Below are 17,483 nucleotides of genomic sequence, written 5' to 3' on the forward strand. Positions count from 1 at the left end.
CCAACGTCACACTAGGGTAGTTTTGTCTACTACAGAAAACAGAATACACGACCATCTAAGGTTCAGAATCCAGAAGATGAGTGTGTTTTGGCTCAAAATATATCACAAATCAGAAGGTGGTTTTGCACTAGGTCAATGTGACCCAGCGGAGAGAATGGTCTAATTTATCGAACCAGTTTCCCTGAGTAAGGTTTCTTTTCTCTGCCTGGGTCTTAGGAGGAGATAATCCATCAAGTCTTAAGACTTACCCCACCACCCGCCTTGGGTGGTGAAGACGACTTAAGGGAAGAAGACTGACCAGTGAGGACCTAGTTCGTCTCTGATGGACAGTCATGGGTCACACCAGGTCACCAGAACCCCTGACAGCTGGCCCTCTTCCACCCATTCTTCTGAAATGGAAAATTCAGAGCCACTCACACCAGAATGGCCATAAGCCATGTGCATCCCGAGCTGTTTTTCACCCAGGGGTCCGGAGAGACTGATGCCATTTTGGCATTTTTAGATTTTTCTCCCCACTCACCCAAACACTGAAAGCAGGCAGCATGCAGGGTGAAAAGCTGCCTGCCTGGGCAGCTCCAGGCCAGCGGGCCAGAGCCTGCAGGAGGTGGTCCCTGAAACATAAAGGAGGGTGTAGGAGGCTTTCAGTAATGGATTTCCACCACTCTGAAGCAGAATTAATTTCTTGTTCACATGTTCCCACAGCACTTCATGCATATGACTGTTCCAGTACTGAGCCTGTGATGCTACAATTAATCCTACGTGCCCGCATATTCTTCACTAGGATGTGAGCACCTAAGAAAAAAATGACTACACCTTATTAACCCCACGTTTCCTAGTGCCCAGCACAGTGCATGACCCAGTATGGACACTCAATAGAGTTTGAAAACTTCTAGATTTACAACATGAGCAATCCAGAGCTAGAACGGCTTATTTATTTACAGTCTGTAACTCCTCCATAAGTTGTGAGTGCCTGGAGGACAGGAATCATTTCTTATTCCAACTCAGCCATATAACATAGTGAATATGTCATATGGCTGAGTATAGTCATATAATATGGTTATATGGTTGGTTATTTGGACCCAGTTCTTTCTGACTAGGTCCAAAAATTCTGGTTCCAAATTCTGTCATTTACCTGCTATGTGTGACTTTGGGCAAGTGACTTAATCTCCCTGAACCTCAGCTAACAGTGGTTATGAGGATTAGGTGAGATAATACTTATAAAGTGCTTGGCATCCAGCCAGGCACACAGTAAGAGCCCAGGGATTAGAGGCTGGATTTGTAAAACCAGAGGACCCCAGGCATGGCTGACATTTGGTCAGTGTCTGTTGAATGAATTTGTAATTCCCTGCCCTGTAGTTCCTGGTCAGAACTCCTGAGTCCCCAGCCTGACCCCACAGAATATACGTTGGAAAAAGTCAGTGGTCTGTGCAGTCAGATAAAAAGAAACAGAACAGATGGAAAAACTGGGGACAACAGCACCTTGGGTTCTTTTCCTTGCTAACTCCTGCCAAGATGTTGTAACCCTCTGATCTGATTCCCATATTTCTGAACAAATGAATTATTTCTTAGCTTCTTTTTATCCAATTCTTCCCTGAGCAATAGAAAGATGAAAAATGACATTTTCCAGCTTTTGGTGGGGTGAGGAGTTGGGAAGAGGTGTGGGAGGACAGCTGGGCAAGGAGGCATTGTGGGCTGAGAGTTCAGTTCTGAAGGCCCTAAATACCCAGAGCTGACATTGGATCTCCTGCGGGGCCACCATCCTACACAGGCATTCACTCCCCTTCCTCTATATGGCACATCCCTCCCCCCTAAATAGAAACCCACTGAGGATGTTTCATCATACACTCCTGATGTTTTTCTTAAAACAATTCAAGATGTTAAAATAAAATAAAAATAATAAATAGAGTGAACTCAGATCAAGTCACAGGATGCTCAAAGTAGACATCAGCAAGGAAGATTTTTTTCAGCCTGGTAACAATCAACCCCAAAAGACTCTGCCTTGAAGCCACAGAATGTCTCAGGGATTAGTAGGCTCATGAACAAATGTCAAGGACCAGATTCCACCAAAAAGCCCCATCCCAAGCCTCTCGGGTTGGACATAGCTCTGGAACAAGAGGTCAACCTACTGTTGGTTTTGTTTATTAGTTTTATTTTTTCAATTTATTGGTCAACTGCTTGTTTGGTCAGTTGAGTTGAGCTGGGGGAAAACCATTCAGGCAATGTGTCCAGACAGTTTCACATAGAGTCACCCATGCCATATGGGAGACCTGCCAGCAGGCAGCAGGTAAAGGGGAAGAGTGAAGTCTGGAGTCTTGAGAGCTGGGTTTGCGACCTGACTATGCTTCTTGATGGCTATGTGGTTTGGGTCAAATAACTTCCACTGTCTACACCATACTCTCCTCATCTTAAAATGGAGGAAATAATGTCTACTCTATGGAGGCATTGAGTAATACATTGTATAACCCGTGTAGAAGCTGCAGCACACATGTAGACACACAGTGGGCACATGAGGAATGTCAGTTCTCCTCACCTTTCCTGCTTTGGGCAAAGCATTGTGTTGGGTGATATGCAGAATGTGAAATCAAAGTTACAGACCTCTAAGCTTCCTCCAGGTCAGACATCCCATTACTCTCATTTCTAGGGCAAGGACCAGGCCAGGATCAGACTCTCTCCCTTAAATTTAAAGCTTGAATACAACCACCAAAACCATCTGGAGCAGACTGATGAAGACAGTGTCACACTGAAGAGGCTGTCCATTCACTCCTGCTGAATACAGCCATGGAGCTGAAACCTAGTTGGACATCTTTCCTTTGAGTCTACAAGCAGACTTCCAATACATTCCTTTTCTGCTTAAGTTAAATAGAATCTGTCTCTGTTGCTTGTACCCAGTGAATCCTGACTAATCTCCTCCCGGAGCCAAGGACATCATCCTAATATACAGTTGAGAAGCAGTCAACTAAAGATGTCCATGTAGCTGTTCGGAGAATATCACTTACCAGGCTTCTGGTACCATCCGAAGGGATAAGTGCGGACCTCAGTGTCAGGAGAGCCACAGTCCAGAATGCGCCAGGCTCCTCCATTTTCCTCACTGCACATCTGAATTCCCAAGCTGTTCAGAGTTAGGCATGTCACCTCCCCTCCTGGAGCAAAACATAACCAGGAGCATGGAAATGATCATGACAGAAGATTCTAACGGAATGAGAGAAATTCTGCAAACTCATTCTTCAGCAGACATTGGAGGTGCAGCACGCTATCCCAGTGACGATCTTAGTCACTGATGAAAAACCCGCTACCTTAATGAGCTTCTGATCTAAGAGGACATCGATGGAGACAGCACAGACCCATCGTGTGCCTAGGGCTATGCTGGGGCTGTGTTTGCATCATACTCCTTGGTCCTCACTCAGCCCTAGGAGGAGGGTAACATTTCTATCCCTATTTACAGATAAGGAAACCAAGGCTCAGAGAGATTAAGTGGCTTGTCCAGAATCAAGATTTAAATGCAGATCATATGGATGGATCCAAACTTCACCCTACCAAGCTGCCTGACCCACGTCTTGAAAGCTGAGCAGAAGACAGCTAAGTGAGCCATGGCAGGAAGGCTCCTTGGGTCAGGGAAAGAGTCGTGTAACGCTGACCGGGCACTGGGCCAGGAGCCATGTCCCAGTTACTATGTTTACTAGCCACCTCCCCTCTCCAAGACCCCACTTCCCATCTGTGAATGAAGGGCACTCCTCCCCACCCACACGAGGAGGTGCTGAGGATTAGATCAGACTGTAGATGTGAACGGGTTTTCTAGACTGTAAAGTGCTGTATGCAGACCAGAGGGAGTTACCATTATTACCTTTTAACTGGGAAACGTTCAGAAAGCCAAAGCCGGTGCAGCACGGGTCCACGTCACACAGTCGTTCACATTCGAAGAAGCTGGCGGAAGGGGAAAAGAGCAGGCCTGAAGGTTTGTGCCGGGCAGGACCTATGGGGCGGGCTGATCGCTACCACTGACTTCTGGGGGCCTGCTCTCTATGACGACCCTTTCCTGAGTCCAGACACACCACCTCTGCTCCCGCAGCCGCCATCCCAGCACCAGGGTCAGACCGATCCCCGTTTCCCACCCTCCTTCTTGTCCCCGCTCCTGTCGGCATGGGTGGTGCCCAGTCAGAACTCAAGGCAGACTATCTTGTATCATCTTTTAATCTGCATTTTCAAAAGCAGATCTTAAATGCCAGCAGCATGGCATAGTTTCATAAACCAACAACACTTCATAGATCAACAATTCATAGATCAATGACTCTCAAATTGTAACTTCTACAGGGGCAGCTTAGTTAAAACTCAGATTCCTGAGCCCCCTGTAAATGCTGATTCAGTAGGTCCAGGGTAGGACCCAGGAATGCAGTTTGTAAAAAGTCCTCCTGGTAATTCTGATGGGTGAGATCCACAGACTGGTGGAGAGAAACATCACCTTTAATGAAAACAACTAAATTACAGCTGACTAATTAAATCAATAATAAAATATATTTTTTAAATAAAAAATTAAATAAATTAAAAGTCCTGATATGCCTATGGTCCCATTGAAAGTTCTGCTTGCTCTCTGGATTTTGAATGCAGCACAGGAAGACTTTGCTGATCAACTTTATTACAATGCTTGATAACTTGTATTAATTGATAAAACTGGGTCAGGGTTTCCCTTTTGCATCAGCTGACCAGATATTCGGGGCTAAATGTTGTGCTATTAGTAACTGACCTTAGCCATGGTTTTTAGATAGTTACCTCCTTATTACTTTTTTACCCTTTGATTTGGGTTTTACAGTCTTTTATGTTGTGCCTTTAACTGATATTATATCACCATCTTTATGAAAACAGAAGGGTCTTAATAATAAGTATTGCAGTGGGGCGGGAGTGAATGGAAACAGCTTACCCATTGGAAATGGATTTGTTAAACATGGGCACTTTGTTTCTAATGGAAATCCCCGTCAGCTTTTGGAACGGCAGGCGAGTGTAAAAATTCTTCACCTTATCTTGCAGTACAACTACACAGAGGGAAGGAAGACATTATATTATTTAAGGAGAGATGTGCTGTAGCCATAAAGATACTTTTGTAGGGGGACAAAGGTATACAAACCATACTGAAAGCTTCCAATTAAGATGGCATATTAAACCCATGTACTTACAGTCTGCTCCCACCCCAAATCTCACTAAAATAATAGTAAAGGCATATACCCCCAAGGCAAAAGAGGATAGGAGAGGGGAGAGAGAAACAAATTTTGGAAGCTAGAAAAAACACAGAGGAGTAAAAGTTGAGCTAATAATCTAAGAAAGCTGAATTCTCGACTTTTCTGTGGGAAGAACTGAGAAGCAACCCCATACACCTTCTGGAATCCCCAAAAGTTTCAGTATCAGCAGCACTGGGATGAAAGTGAGCTAAAACAGAATGGGCTGGGAAGCTTCTGCAGAAGCAGTTAGGTCTCCAGAGGCCCTCCTCTTTATTCCACAGCCAACAACTGCCCCTTCCTACCATGGAAGGATAGGGTCTCTCGGGGGTGCCAGGTTGAGTTGTAATGGAGGGGGTACCACACCGAAGCCGGGGGATTTTTTTCCAGTCAGTCTACATGGTGAATATTGAGATCCCCTAATTTTCCAATCTTATTTGGCATCTAAACCACAAGCAGCCAGGCTCACGCCCCCAGGCCAGATATTACAAGATTCCTCTGGAGGAAGGGCCTAGACATATGGATGTGAGGGAGTCCCCAAAGGGTGGTCCAACTAGATTATCCTACAAAGAAAGCCCAAGTCAACAAGCTCCCACAACACACTCAGAGCTTCCCAATTAGCTTCTGGGCCCCTGTCTTACATTTAAGTGGAAAAATCAAGGTCACCAGATACCTGAGAAAGGCCTCCAGCAAAGAAGATAGAACAGTAAATGAAAGATCTCAGCATGATGGAAGAAATGAAGACTGGGCAAGGTGAACCCCCCTTCACCCAAAAATTATCATTAATGTTCTCAAAGGGGTAAAATCAACTTCTATCTTGTTGAAGCCACGGTTGTTGGGATTTTCTATAATAAATGGCCAATTGGAATTCCACCTGCTATGTGCAAAAAACATGATTTCTATGAGCAGTGGGATTCCAGAGTGAGATTATTCTCTCTAGTCAATGTGATGCATTTCTAAATGCCTTTGCATCTCTACAAGAAGCCTGGGTAACTTTACTTTTAGACTTTTTTTTTTTTTTTTTTTTTTTTTGTGGCCGCTCCACACAGCCTGCGGGATCTTACCTCCCTGACCAGGGATCAAACCCGTACCCCCTGCAGTGGAACCACAGAGTCTTACCAACTAGACCGCCAGGGAAGTCTATTTTTCAAAGAAGAAGAACTGATCTGGATATTGTAAAGCTACAGAGCCAGCAGCCCACTAAAAACACAGTTTGGGTTGATCCAACCAAGCGCTCACCTTTCTTCCGGAAGAGGGCACTTGGCCTGCGGGGCAGGATCAGTCTGCAGCCTTTGGGACTGGACTCCATGACATCATCACACACCTGGGCCTCTGGGTAGAGGGTGCAGGTGAAGTACAAGGGTGCACTGTCTGTTACCTCTGCCAGCTGACAGAAAGAGGGCTCCTGGACACAGCCTACAGGCAAGAGAACAGTTGGGTGTTAGTCCTTGGGAGGCCAGCAGTGGAGGGTTACCTCTACAGGACCTTCTGGGAGAAATGCCCCGTGGGGACTCTTCCCAGGCAGGGAAGAGGCTCAGGTCAGTCAAGGCTGTCCAGTCTGGAAGGCCCAAGAAAAACACTAGGGTTCTCCTAGCGGGGGAGAGGGTCATGCACGAAACAGGGAGTCCAGGTGGCTCTGAAAAAAGGCAAAGTCCAAGAGGGTGAGGAGTCAGCTGGAAACTCAGCAATATGGGAGCAGAGAGGGTAAAATTCCATTGGATCTTCCCAGGATCATCTCAGAGGCAGTCAGGACCTCAGACCACAGGCCACAGGATGTAAAATTTGGTGGCATTGTGAACAATCTCCCCTGTTCCCAGTCCCGTGTCAGACTTTGCCACTGGCACACGTGAGCTCCCTAATGGGGAGGCATATGGCTGATTTTTATTTTCTCATTCCCAAGGTGAAACACAAGGCCTAGATCATAGCACCTGCGCAACACAGCATGTGCCTGTTAGGTAAAGGATGGATGGATGGATGTATAGATGGATAGATGGATGGATGGATGGATGGGTGGATGGATGGATGGATATATAGATGGATAGATGGATGGATGGATGGATGGGTGGATGGATGGGTGATAGGTTCTGAAAGCAGAGTAGAGACTAACTACATGATTAGCTTCTTGAAGATATGGGTTATGTCCTAACTTCTGTATCACCCATGACACTAACACTGAAGTGACCCCTGAGTTATTCTATTGAATTTGATCATATCTGTGTCTCAAGAGTTTTTAAACTAGGCCTGAGATGCCTGACCACAGAGTGGAGAAGAAGGAGGATGAGGTCTAAGGATACTTACGGGAAAGACACCACTGATTTGCCTGCTGCAGTGAAAATAGGTGTTTGAAAAGCCAGTGCTGCTGGCTGGGCAGGGATCGGTTTCCATTGACAATGACTTGGTTAAGGTCCACAGGGGAGAAGAGCTCTGTTGTCAAATCTGAAAAAGACGGGGCAAGTCAACTTCCTTTGCCTTTATCTCCATGGTGAAAATCTTTGTCTGTCTGTCTGTCTGCCTGCCTCACACACACACACACACACACAAACACACACACACACACACTTGCAGGCTGTGTGAGGCCAGAGCATGTCTGGAGTCAATAGGGTTGGGAGTCTGGTCAGGCAGGAAAGATTCAGAAGGTCCCAGAGAGTCCTAAAAATTATGGAGTTGCAAAACCTTAGAATCTTGGTTGGGGAGAAACTTGAGAGCCATCTGGTTTAACTTTTCACCTAAGGCAGAACTCTTCCCCACGATATTTCTGGCCGAGGTCCCTGCAGCCCTGCGTGACATGTCTGTGCCCACCGCAGCCGCCCATCCCATCATTAGGAAGTTGAGGAATCAAATCCGCCTCTTTGTAAATGTGAACCACTGATGCTCCTTTTGTCTTCCGAAGACACATGGAAGTTCTAACTTCCTCCCAATGGCAGCCTTCATCTGTGAAGACAGCTCTCAGCTCCACTCAGCCCCAGACTTGAAAGTTCCAGCTTTCACATCCCCCACCTCACCCCACCCCCATCTTTCTTTGTGTCTTCATATGCCATGATTCTGGCTGAAGGCTCTTCTTGGGTACACCACTGCCCATGGGACGGAAGTCCGAGCTTTCTTCTTGATCCAGGCTCTACCTGCATTTGGAGCCTCATCTCTGATTGCTCCAACTCACACTCAAGAAACATGTACATTACACTACATTAATCGTGTAGTTAATCGCTCTTCTGCTCCCAGAACACTGGTAATTCCAGCTCATCACTTCACTGCTTGCTGCCCCAGGACTACTGTCCATGCTCACTTGCCCTTTATCCCCTTCCTTGTCACCTGCCTGGTCCTCCTGTGCTTCAAGGACCAACATTGCTCCCTCCTGCTCTGATGTTCAGTGGCTCTATAGAGAGGGTCTCCAGCGTTGAGGGACCCAGCATCCCAGCCCAGGAGTATGGGCACATTTCTGCACCTCATGGGGGCTCTGACTTCCCAGAGGGGCTTTCACTGGGGGCATAAAGCGGATCATGGAATGAGCTGGGGCAGGTTTACAGCATCCCTTAGCTTGGGGCTCTGGAATGAGGGGCTCTACAGCCCATGCATACCCCACGTTGCCTTGGACTGCAGCATCTTCTCAGAAGCCCACTCTTCAGGCCACTTAAAGCAGGCTCCCAAAGGCTGGGTTTCCTCACCAACAACTATCACCAAAGGGGATAAAATTGTATGAGGTCTGGCAGGGCCAGAAGCTTAGTGCAAACAGAGACCCCAGGGACCGTGTCGCCAGCCCCCGCTCTGTGCAGCCACCGCCCTTTGGGTTATTGCTTCCCATGCTACTGTATCATGGCTGGTTTGCATGCCTGTCTCCCTGCTGAACCATGCCTGGAATAGGTAGGAGCGCATACACCACCCCTTAAGACAGCAGAGGAAGAAAGGAAAAACAATGTAGCCAGCCTAGAGGCTCACTTGTAGATCCTGGAGTCACACTTCGTCCTCAGAGACTCTGCACAGGCTGTCCGCCTTGCCTGGAACTCCTTCGCCCAGGTGTTCTCTGGAAATGCCTGGCAGATCTTCCAGGCTCCTCTGAGAAGCCTGTTACCTGCTGGAGGCTGCCAAGCATCCTCCCTCCCTGCAATCCCTCTGCACTGACACTCCATCACAGCCCTCACGACCCTGGCCCGCCGTGGCTGGCACATGGGAATTCTCACCAGCCTGGGAACTTCTGAGGGTACCAAGTATGTGCACAAAAAATGTCTGCTGGGTGAAAGAATGGATACTGTAGCCTCTCAGTTTATCCCTGATGCTGCATTAGGAAGAATCCATTTTCGACTAGTTCTCTCAAAACTTTGCAATCCTCTTGAAGGCCAGGAGGCCAATAGGGGGCTGCCAGCTGGGAGGTTGTTCTCTGCTTTTCTGTGTGTGTCTGAGACACTCGGAGTAACTGCAGTAACCGGAAGCAGAAAGGGGAACATTCCTTGCTGTGCTGTGACTGGGAAAGGCCCTTCTGGGGAGCACAGAGGAGCACCGGCCAGGGAAGTGAGCCCCACTGCAGGGGAGCCCATCAACGGGGTTTCTCCCGCAGGGGCGTTATCTCCTCCAGTCCAGGAATGTAATCAGCTGGGAAGGGGAAACCCAAGCTGGGCTTTGTCTATTCACCCTGAAGCCCTCCAAGGTCTTCCAGTGGGGGTAGGAGAGGGAGGCTTTCCTGTGGGAATCATGTGATAGCTTTGTAGATGCGCCTGGCACATTGGATAATGACAGATTTTACAGAATGTTCTCAAGTACCAGGAAAACATTGACATTTACTTGGCTGTGAGCAGTCTGGCTACCGCTCAGAGGCGCTGCTAAGGTTGGGGATCTCCAACGTAAATGTCCCCAGGGCAGGCTGGCCTGCAGGAGTGTAGGGTGCTGGGGGGTAGGGGCAAACAGGAGAGCCGCACCCCATGGAGGGGGCAGCTCAGCTCAGCTCGAGGGTAGTCGCCAGGCAGAAATTTGAAGCCCACGTTGCTAGAGCTTTTCCTCTGTTTTTCTCTACAGAAGCTGGAAATCTGAATTTTTATATAAAATCTTCCAATTAAAAAATATTGGTTCCGTTAAATAAAATCAGAAGTCTACTCTGCAAATCAAACAGAACCCGTCTGCCCTGTCCGCCAGGGGCCACCAAGACTCAGCTCTCAAGTCCATGCTGTCTGCACCTGGGAGCAGCTTGTGTTCTAGAAGAACCTGGGCCTTGGAGTCAGCTGACTAGGGTCTGAATCCCAGCGTGGCTGCTTTCTTAGTGCTGGACCGGCTGAAGCGAGGTCTACCAGGCGCTCTGAGCCCCGCGTTGCTCATTGGTAAAATGGGAAGAATGACAGCGATGAGCAGGGCTGTCATAACGTTTGTGTGGTGATGGATTTAAAGCGCCAGAGGCAGGGCCTGGCACCCAGGAGTCTCAAGGGGGAGCGGGCTCACTGCGGCTCCCCTGCCTGGTGAGCTCACTCCCCCTGTCCCCGTGGCAGCAGAGAAACCTGAACAGCAGTCATGGGCTTGGGAGGCTCCCAGGACACAACCAATATGCCGATTTGCCAGTGCAGGCAAAGATTGGACAGGAGAGGGGCCAGGTCTCTGTGCAGGAGGGACCCAGCTAAATGCCTGTACCTGAGAACAAGAAAGGGAAGGCTCCTGTGTGGGTGCCCACTCCCCCACTCCCCCCAGCTCGCTGGCAAGACTGAAGCTGCCACTACAAACCTCTGAAGGTGCAGAAGGGAATAGCTGCTAAGGCATTTGGACGGGAACGTGCACCGTGACCCTAGCACGACCCCCAGCTGGGATCTGCTGTCCGACAGGCAATACAGGAGGAGAGGTGGACTGGGGACAGAACCTTCGGGAAGGCTTGCTATGAGCCAGGCTCGGTGCTAGGATCATAATCCCAACTACCACGTAATAACAGCTACCGGTTTTTGAGCGCCTGCTCTGTGTCACGGCAACTTATAGAATTACATCCTCTAATCCCGTCTCATGGGGACTGCTATTACTCTCATTTAAAGAAGGAGAAATCGAGGCTCAGAGAAGATGACTTGGGGTTGCACAGGCAGATGGAGACAGGGCTGGGATTCGAACCCTGCTCTCCTGACCTGAGGGCCACACTCTGAATCAGGACACAGCCCTCGAGCCCACAGCTCTGTGGACGCAGAGAAACCTTGTAACTGCTGAACAGCTAGTATGGGATGAGCCCCAGTTGTAATGATTTATGTACATGATCTCATTTTTATCTGCACCAAAGCCATGGGAAAGGGAAGAGTGGGCATCTGGGGATATTATGTACCAGGCAATGTGCCAGGTGTCTTCCCTGGTATGTTCTCTATAAGAGGATAAGTGGAAAGCAAGGTACGTTCTACACAGCAGGAATCGGGGCTCATAGGAGGTGAGCAAAGTACCCATGGCCGTGCAGTTCATAATGAGTTGCCAAAAGCCACTCCAGCCCTAGTGTCTCTGCTCTGCAATGTGTTTCTCCCATCGGTGTGCTGTCCCCCACCACCGTGCTGCAGGCTGACCTGCCTCCCCTCTCCCCACCCCCTCCTCCCCTCCCCTCTCTCTCTCTCTATCTGGCTCTCTTTCCCTCTCCCTCTGCCCCCCGCCCCGACTTTCAGCTCCACCTAAGGAACAACTGTAGCCTCGGGCAATGGAGAAGCCTCAGACACCACACACACTCTGTCCCTAGGAAGCTGTGGATTTACATCTTCCACTGCATAAAATGACTCTCTCTCAAAAGACCCTCATAGACATCTCATTCATTAAACAATTCCAGAACATGAACATTTTGCTTACATTCTTCAGCGTGTACATATTCGAAGGCACTGATCACCTTCAGATGAACCTTGCTCTTTAATGGTTTTTTGCTGGATTTGTTATTATGGTTGTTTTCTTTCTCAGCAGCAGTGGTGCCTTTGCAGTCATTTCACCTTACTTTTTGTGCCAATTGCCCCTCCGAGGAGTGGTCCGTATTTACGAAATGGATAGAGGGGGTCCATGGCTGCAGAATGGAGCGGTGTTCATGGGCCCACTCATTGACCAGCCCCTTGGCATCACCATCTGTCTCCACAGGCAGACACCAAGTATATTGAGAGGTTTGGGGTGGGTACCTGTTTCTGCTGGAGATGCTGCCCTTGGTTCCACAGCTCTCCTGCACCCCATAGACTCAGACCGAGACCCCATGTCAGAATCTAGGAGAAAAAAAAAAGGATTGCTGTTCTAATATTGGGAAGAAAAGGGGAGATATTCCTCTGGTCAACAAAATGGTAATGACAATGTAGGAAATCCTCATGGTCCACAGCCAGGTGCCCCAATACAATCTGGAACAAATCCAGTGGCATAGGTCTGCATTCTTTGGCCTTTTGTGGAACGTCAGCCAACGTCTCCATAAGATAACTATTATTGTCCTTGATATTGGAGGAGGGAAGTGGTACAGTGGCCGAGATCTTCCTCATGCCTCTCACCCAGCACCTAGGACCATGACATGTAATGATCCCCTGCCTGTCTGCTCCCTCCTGAGGCTGGGGCCCTTTCCAGGTCAAGGCTGTGCCTTACTCATCTCTCTCACCATGTTAGACTCATCCCACATGCCTTTCACAGTCCCTGGCTCTGAGAAGGCACTAGGTCAATGTTCATTAAATTCAAAGGAGAACAAACAAAGCAGAAAAGAGATGCCAAATATGCATTTCATCTGAGCCCAACCTGTCCCATGAACCCACGGTAGCATCAGCTCTAAGCAGGAGCCCATGGCACACCCACCTGGGGTCCTGTCCCTCACTGAGCCTTGGGGAAGGAGGGGACTGCGGCTGAGGCCCCCTGGAGGAATGCTTCCTGTAGTTTGTGGTGGCCTCAGGGCTCCCATCCTACTAACAAGGGCAGCTTGTGGTCAATGAACTTGATCTCACAGGAACCAGTGCTTACTTCCTTCATCCTTCCTTAGGTTTCCACACTTTTCATTTTTGTTTTACACTTTGGTATCTTATCTGATGAGAGTTGGGGCCCTTCTATCCACACAGAGAACTCACTTGGAAAGTAAATCTCTACATTGTCTCTCTGGGGAACAGAGTGCCCTGTGAGTGAGAAGTGGGTCCAGACCGTCTCCTGTGATCAGTGTCCTGCTCACCCCCTCCCACCACAGAGCTTACCTTTCCAGAGATAAACCTGCTGGAAACTGGTAAAGGTGCTCTGGTTTCCTTTCAGGGGTGTCACACCTGCAAAGAAGATGTTGATTTGTATGAGCTTGAGTGTGCTTGCTCCTACTGGGGACCCACCATGATCATAACTGCATTACCTCCCCGACACTGGCCCCTCCTGGGCCTGAAACTCTGTTTCCCACACAAGGCACATCCCAAAATCTTCTTGAAGCTTTCCTCCAGCTGCTGGTACAAAACCAGAGCTGGCCAGAATTACGGATGTTAGCATAACTGATGCCATCTTGGGCCCCTACAATCCTTTCTGTCCTTCCACTGACCCTGCCTAGGGCTATACTGTGCCATAAATCACTTCTCTGTCATCAAGAGCTTTGTAGTTAATAGATATTGTTTAATGATCATTAGGTCCAGGTGGCCTCTATGCTCTGGTAGCCTCCAAACAATGATGAAGACCTTGGCTGATGTATTCCCAGCACCCATGAGACTAGTTACCCATTCATAAATCTTCACTTAGGAATGCACGTCCTGTTTTCAAGCACGTACCCCCTTACTCTAGGTTAATTATAAAATTGTCCTGGTGGCTCCTCAGTAGTGCAGAGTGCAGTTACTAATGCTTCCAGATCAGTGATGCTCAATCCCCATCCCACCCTGTGAGTAAGTTACCCTATAATAAATAGATGCATTGATTATTTCGAGCTGCCTGCCTCATTTTACAGTGTCAAGATACCGTCTCAGTTCAGTGGGCACTTTTCGTTCCCTCCATCCTCTAAAACCAGAGCCCACGTGTCTTTCTTAGAGCGCCAAAGGGACTATTGTGGGGAGGGGTCAGGATCCTGTGACACTGAGAATCACTTAAGGAACTGTGGATTGGTTTAAAGTTAACCAAACTCATAGAAGACTCAACAGCTGTGTTAATTTTCCTTGTCACTTATGTCCTCTGAGACTCTTGCCCCATTGGCAAATGGGGATGGTATTTGTGAGGCTGGGAATGTCTATCTTCAATCTCATGCTCCATCATAAATTTCCAGCTCCTTGAATGTACTGTGAGCTTCCAGGGGCTGAGAATGGGCCTTATTCCTCTTTAAATCACCCACACCTATTACTATCCCTGCCACAGAACCAGCGTTCAGCACCATAACGAATGCAAAGACAAATGAATAAGGAAAACAAAGCAATCAATGATTTTCAGAGCCCACCAAGCAAATGCAGAGCCTCATCTGTCCAAGCACAAGAAGGCTGGCCACCAAATTAGTTTTCCTAATGCAGACTTCTGATCCTGCACTCCATTCCCCAAAACTTCCCCAGTTCAATATTGTTGATGGTGAGAAGATACATAAAACAGAAGGAAACCTTATCCCTCCTCTTCCTGGCTAATGGTTTAGACTGTCCAGACATTGTTCCATGCCTTCCACAGTAACTGAGTTAAAATACCCCTGTTACACAAACAGGCCTGCAGACTCTGGCTTATGTGATCTGCTCTCTCTGTAATCAAGGCTGCAGAAACACACACACATTTAGAACTGTGGGGCTTTGGCATGGAGCCTGACTCTCGAGGGTTGATGGGTGTTGTGTGGTCTTAATTGACTTTAGGACACTTCTGCAGAGATCACGTGCTACATCTGGGGTGGGGGGGAGGGGCGCCTGGTATGGGTAGTTTGAATCTACGACGTGGGAGTGGGCATGATCCTAAACTGGAAAACCTAGGTTTCAGAGTCCATCTTTTACAGGCCATTTTCTCTTCTCTGTATCACCACTTCCACCACGTCTCTACTTATACTCCTTGCCCTTCCTACATAAACTACACTCCTGAATCCTTGTCTCAGGCTCTGCTTACTGCTAATGACAGCTACTGTAAAGAACTAAGAAAGCCATCCTGTGTGTAGGTGTTCATCATACATCTATTCCAGATGCACTTAGTTACCATGAACATTATAGATGCATGTAAGTTCCTCCACTCAGCTCCCAGCACCCCAAGGTAGTGACAATCATTGATACAAAACAGACTCCCACAAAGAGAACTCCAGCCATCGGGCTGAGCCTCACCATTAATCAACAACATGAAGCCTTTGGGATGTAGAAAAAACCCAGGAGTATTTCTTCCAAGGCCTGTCTTTCCTATCCAATTTTAAATCCCTGTGGGCACTAGGGGACGTTCAGTCTGCCTATTTTTAAATTCATCTGCACTACAAGGTGTTGTCAGAAATGAGGCACGTGCAGCCCCAGAGCTTCCCAAGCATTTTTCTTAGAAATAAGAAGATGATCCAGCCAACACCAAACAGCTGAAAACACCCGACATGTCCACTGGGAATTTGGGAGATGCAGACCCTGAGTGGACCCTTCTATTGAGACACACGTCAACCTGGCACCAGTTTAAACAGAAATCGGTGACAGGAAAGAGAAACCTCACAGCCAGTGAAACGTGCTGATAAGACTGCTTCCGGGTGATTTGTGGGGTAGCTTGTTTTGGGGTGTATTTGTTTGTTCTGGGTAATATTATAAGTCTACCCTACTCCCATGGAGCAGGAAAGGGTTGGTTGGCTTAAGAAATGAGGAGAGAAGTGCTAAAGGGGGTTCTTTGTCCCACAATCCTTCATCAGTCCATAAGATGAGCAAATAGGAGGCCCACTATACTTTAATAATGTCCATATCTGTCACCCCAACTAGCCTGTGAGCTCCTTGAGAGCAGAAACCACTCCACCTGTCTCTGTAGTCTACTACCTGGCTTCACACCCAGCTGCTTCTCAGGACGAGTGATAGCTGGGCTAGCTCAGAAACTCCCCTCCCCATGGCTGTCGTGCCCCTCCCAGCTCATCTCTGCAGTGCACACTTGACCCGCTGCCTTTCCTGCACCTTTTGTTCCCTTCTCCCCACAGCCCTTTAAAACCTTGAAATAGAATATGCTGGTAGATGACATTCATTCCCCAATATCTGGAGTACAGCAGCCCCAGAGAGATGTCCAGGGAGCAAAATTCTCAATTACCAGACTCCTTAATTTCCTGGTATGATACAAGGATACCTCTGAAGCACTTTAATGCTTCCAGTAAATTAGATGCAGGGCCATTGCAGCAGATAGTGAGAGATGCCCCTGACAGCTCCGGTCTCCAAAGCTTGAGTTGAAGCCCCAGCCATGGCACTTAATGCAAAGATAGTTTCTTGAAGTGTGACACGTCACAGCTATGAAATTCACTCCCATGAGCAAAAGTGTGATATAACCTCACACTTCTGCCTCAGATTGCCTCTGCCTCACCAGATTGTCAAAAGGATCAGTTGAGTTGATGGATGTGAAAATGCTTTGTAAAATGCAACACGGATACTGACGTGCTTACTATTTGAATTTATTGTGTTCCGTTGGGTTGTGATTTCCTACAACTGGCAATCAATTCACTTACATTTTATAAGAAAATACTCATTCTCCATGAACCACCTACTGAAGCAGACCCTTGCCATACTGGTGAGTTGAACAGTGAGAGCAGATGTCCAGACCCGACATCCTACAGAGTGCCTCTGCTGGATGTGCAACTGGGGGACCAGGGACTTGGGGTTTGGAAAACGATACCTTAAACTGCAGCCTGTAGAGCACGTTAGCACTGCCTTATGTAATATATTTTAAAAGTGTGCCCCCATTTTACAGATGAAGACCCTGACGCTCAGGGTGGTTAGGTGCTTTGAACAAAGTCACAGAACTGGGGGACGGGTGGGGAAGCAAGATTCAGCTGCAGTATTTTAAATGCCAACCATTGCTCCAGGGTCTCCAGTATCTACTGAGTGCCCGCCTCGCTCCAAGCACTACTCCAAGTGCTTCACATGCTTTCCTCCTATAATCCTCCCAACCTCCCCAGGCGTCAGAAGTCACCATTATCCTCATTTTATAATTGGAAAGACCAAGACACAGAGAGGTCATATAACGAGTAAGCATTCACACTGGGATTTGAATCCTGGGGTCTGATTCCAGAGTCTGTATTTTAAAGACCATCTAACCATTTGCAAAATGGAAGGAAGAGGCTGGCCCTCAACCAACCGTGGGAGTGATAGAAATCCTCTTTATCATCCCTATCCCCTTCCCACGTGTTACCAATCCATTCCACAGTGTCTCCTTCAGTTGTTCAGATACCTGGAATCCTCACTCCTCTTTCCCTCCATCAGTATC

At 48.0% G+C, this 17,483-nt stretch overlaps 1 protein-coding gene across 1 annotated transcript in view; it reads right to left on the reverse strand.

Moving 5' to 3' along the window:
• Positions 1–17,483, reverse strand: part of TG (thyroglobulin) — a gene marked incomplete at its 5' end in the record, with an annotated part of 239,460 nt that overhangs the window by 143,214 nt on the left and 78,763 nt on the right. Inside the window, 7 exons of the mRNA XM_082601181.1 lie at positions 2,997–3,140; positions 3,842–3,921; positions 4,913–5,024; positions 6,444–6,620; positions 7,503–7,640; positions 12,296–12,376; positions 13,331–13,396. Coding sequence (XP_082457307.1) covers positions 2,997–3,140; positions 3,842–3,921; positions 4,913–5,024; positions 6,444–6,620; positions 7,503–7,640; positions 12,296–12,376; positions 13,331–13,396 — 798 coding nt within the window. The remainder of the gene's footprint in view (positions 1–2,996; positions 3,141–3,841; positions 3,922–4,912; positions 5,025–6,443; positions 6,621–7,502; positions 7,641–12,295; positions 12,377–13,330; positions 13,397–17,483) is intronic.

The sequence above is a fragment of the Mesoplodon mirus genome (genome assembly GCF_964341445.2).
Source record: "Mesoplodon mirus genome assembly, chromosome: 16".
NCBI classification, from domain to species: domain Eukaryota; kingdom Metazoa; phylum Chordata; class Mammalia; order Artiodactyla; family Ziphiidae; genus Mesoplodon; species Mesoplodon mirus.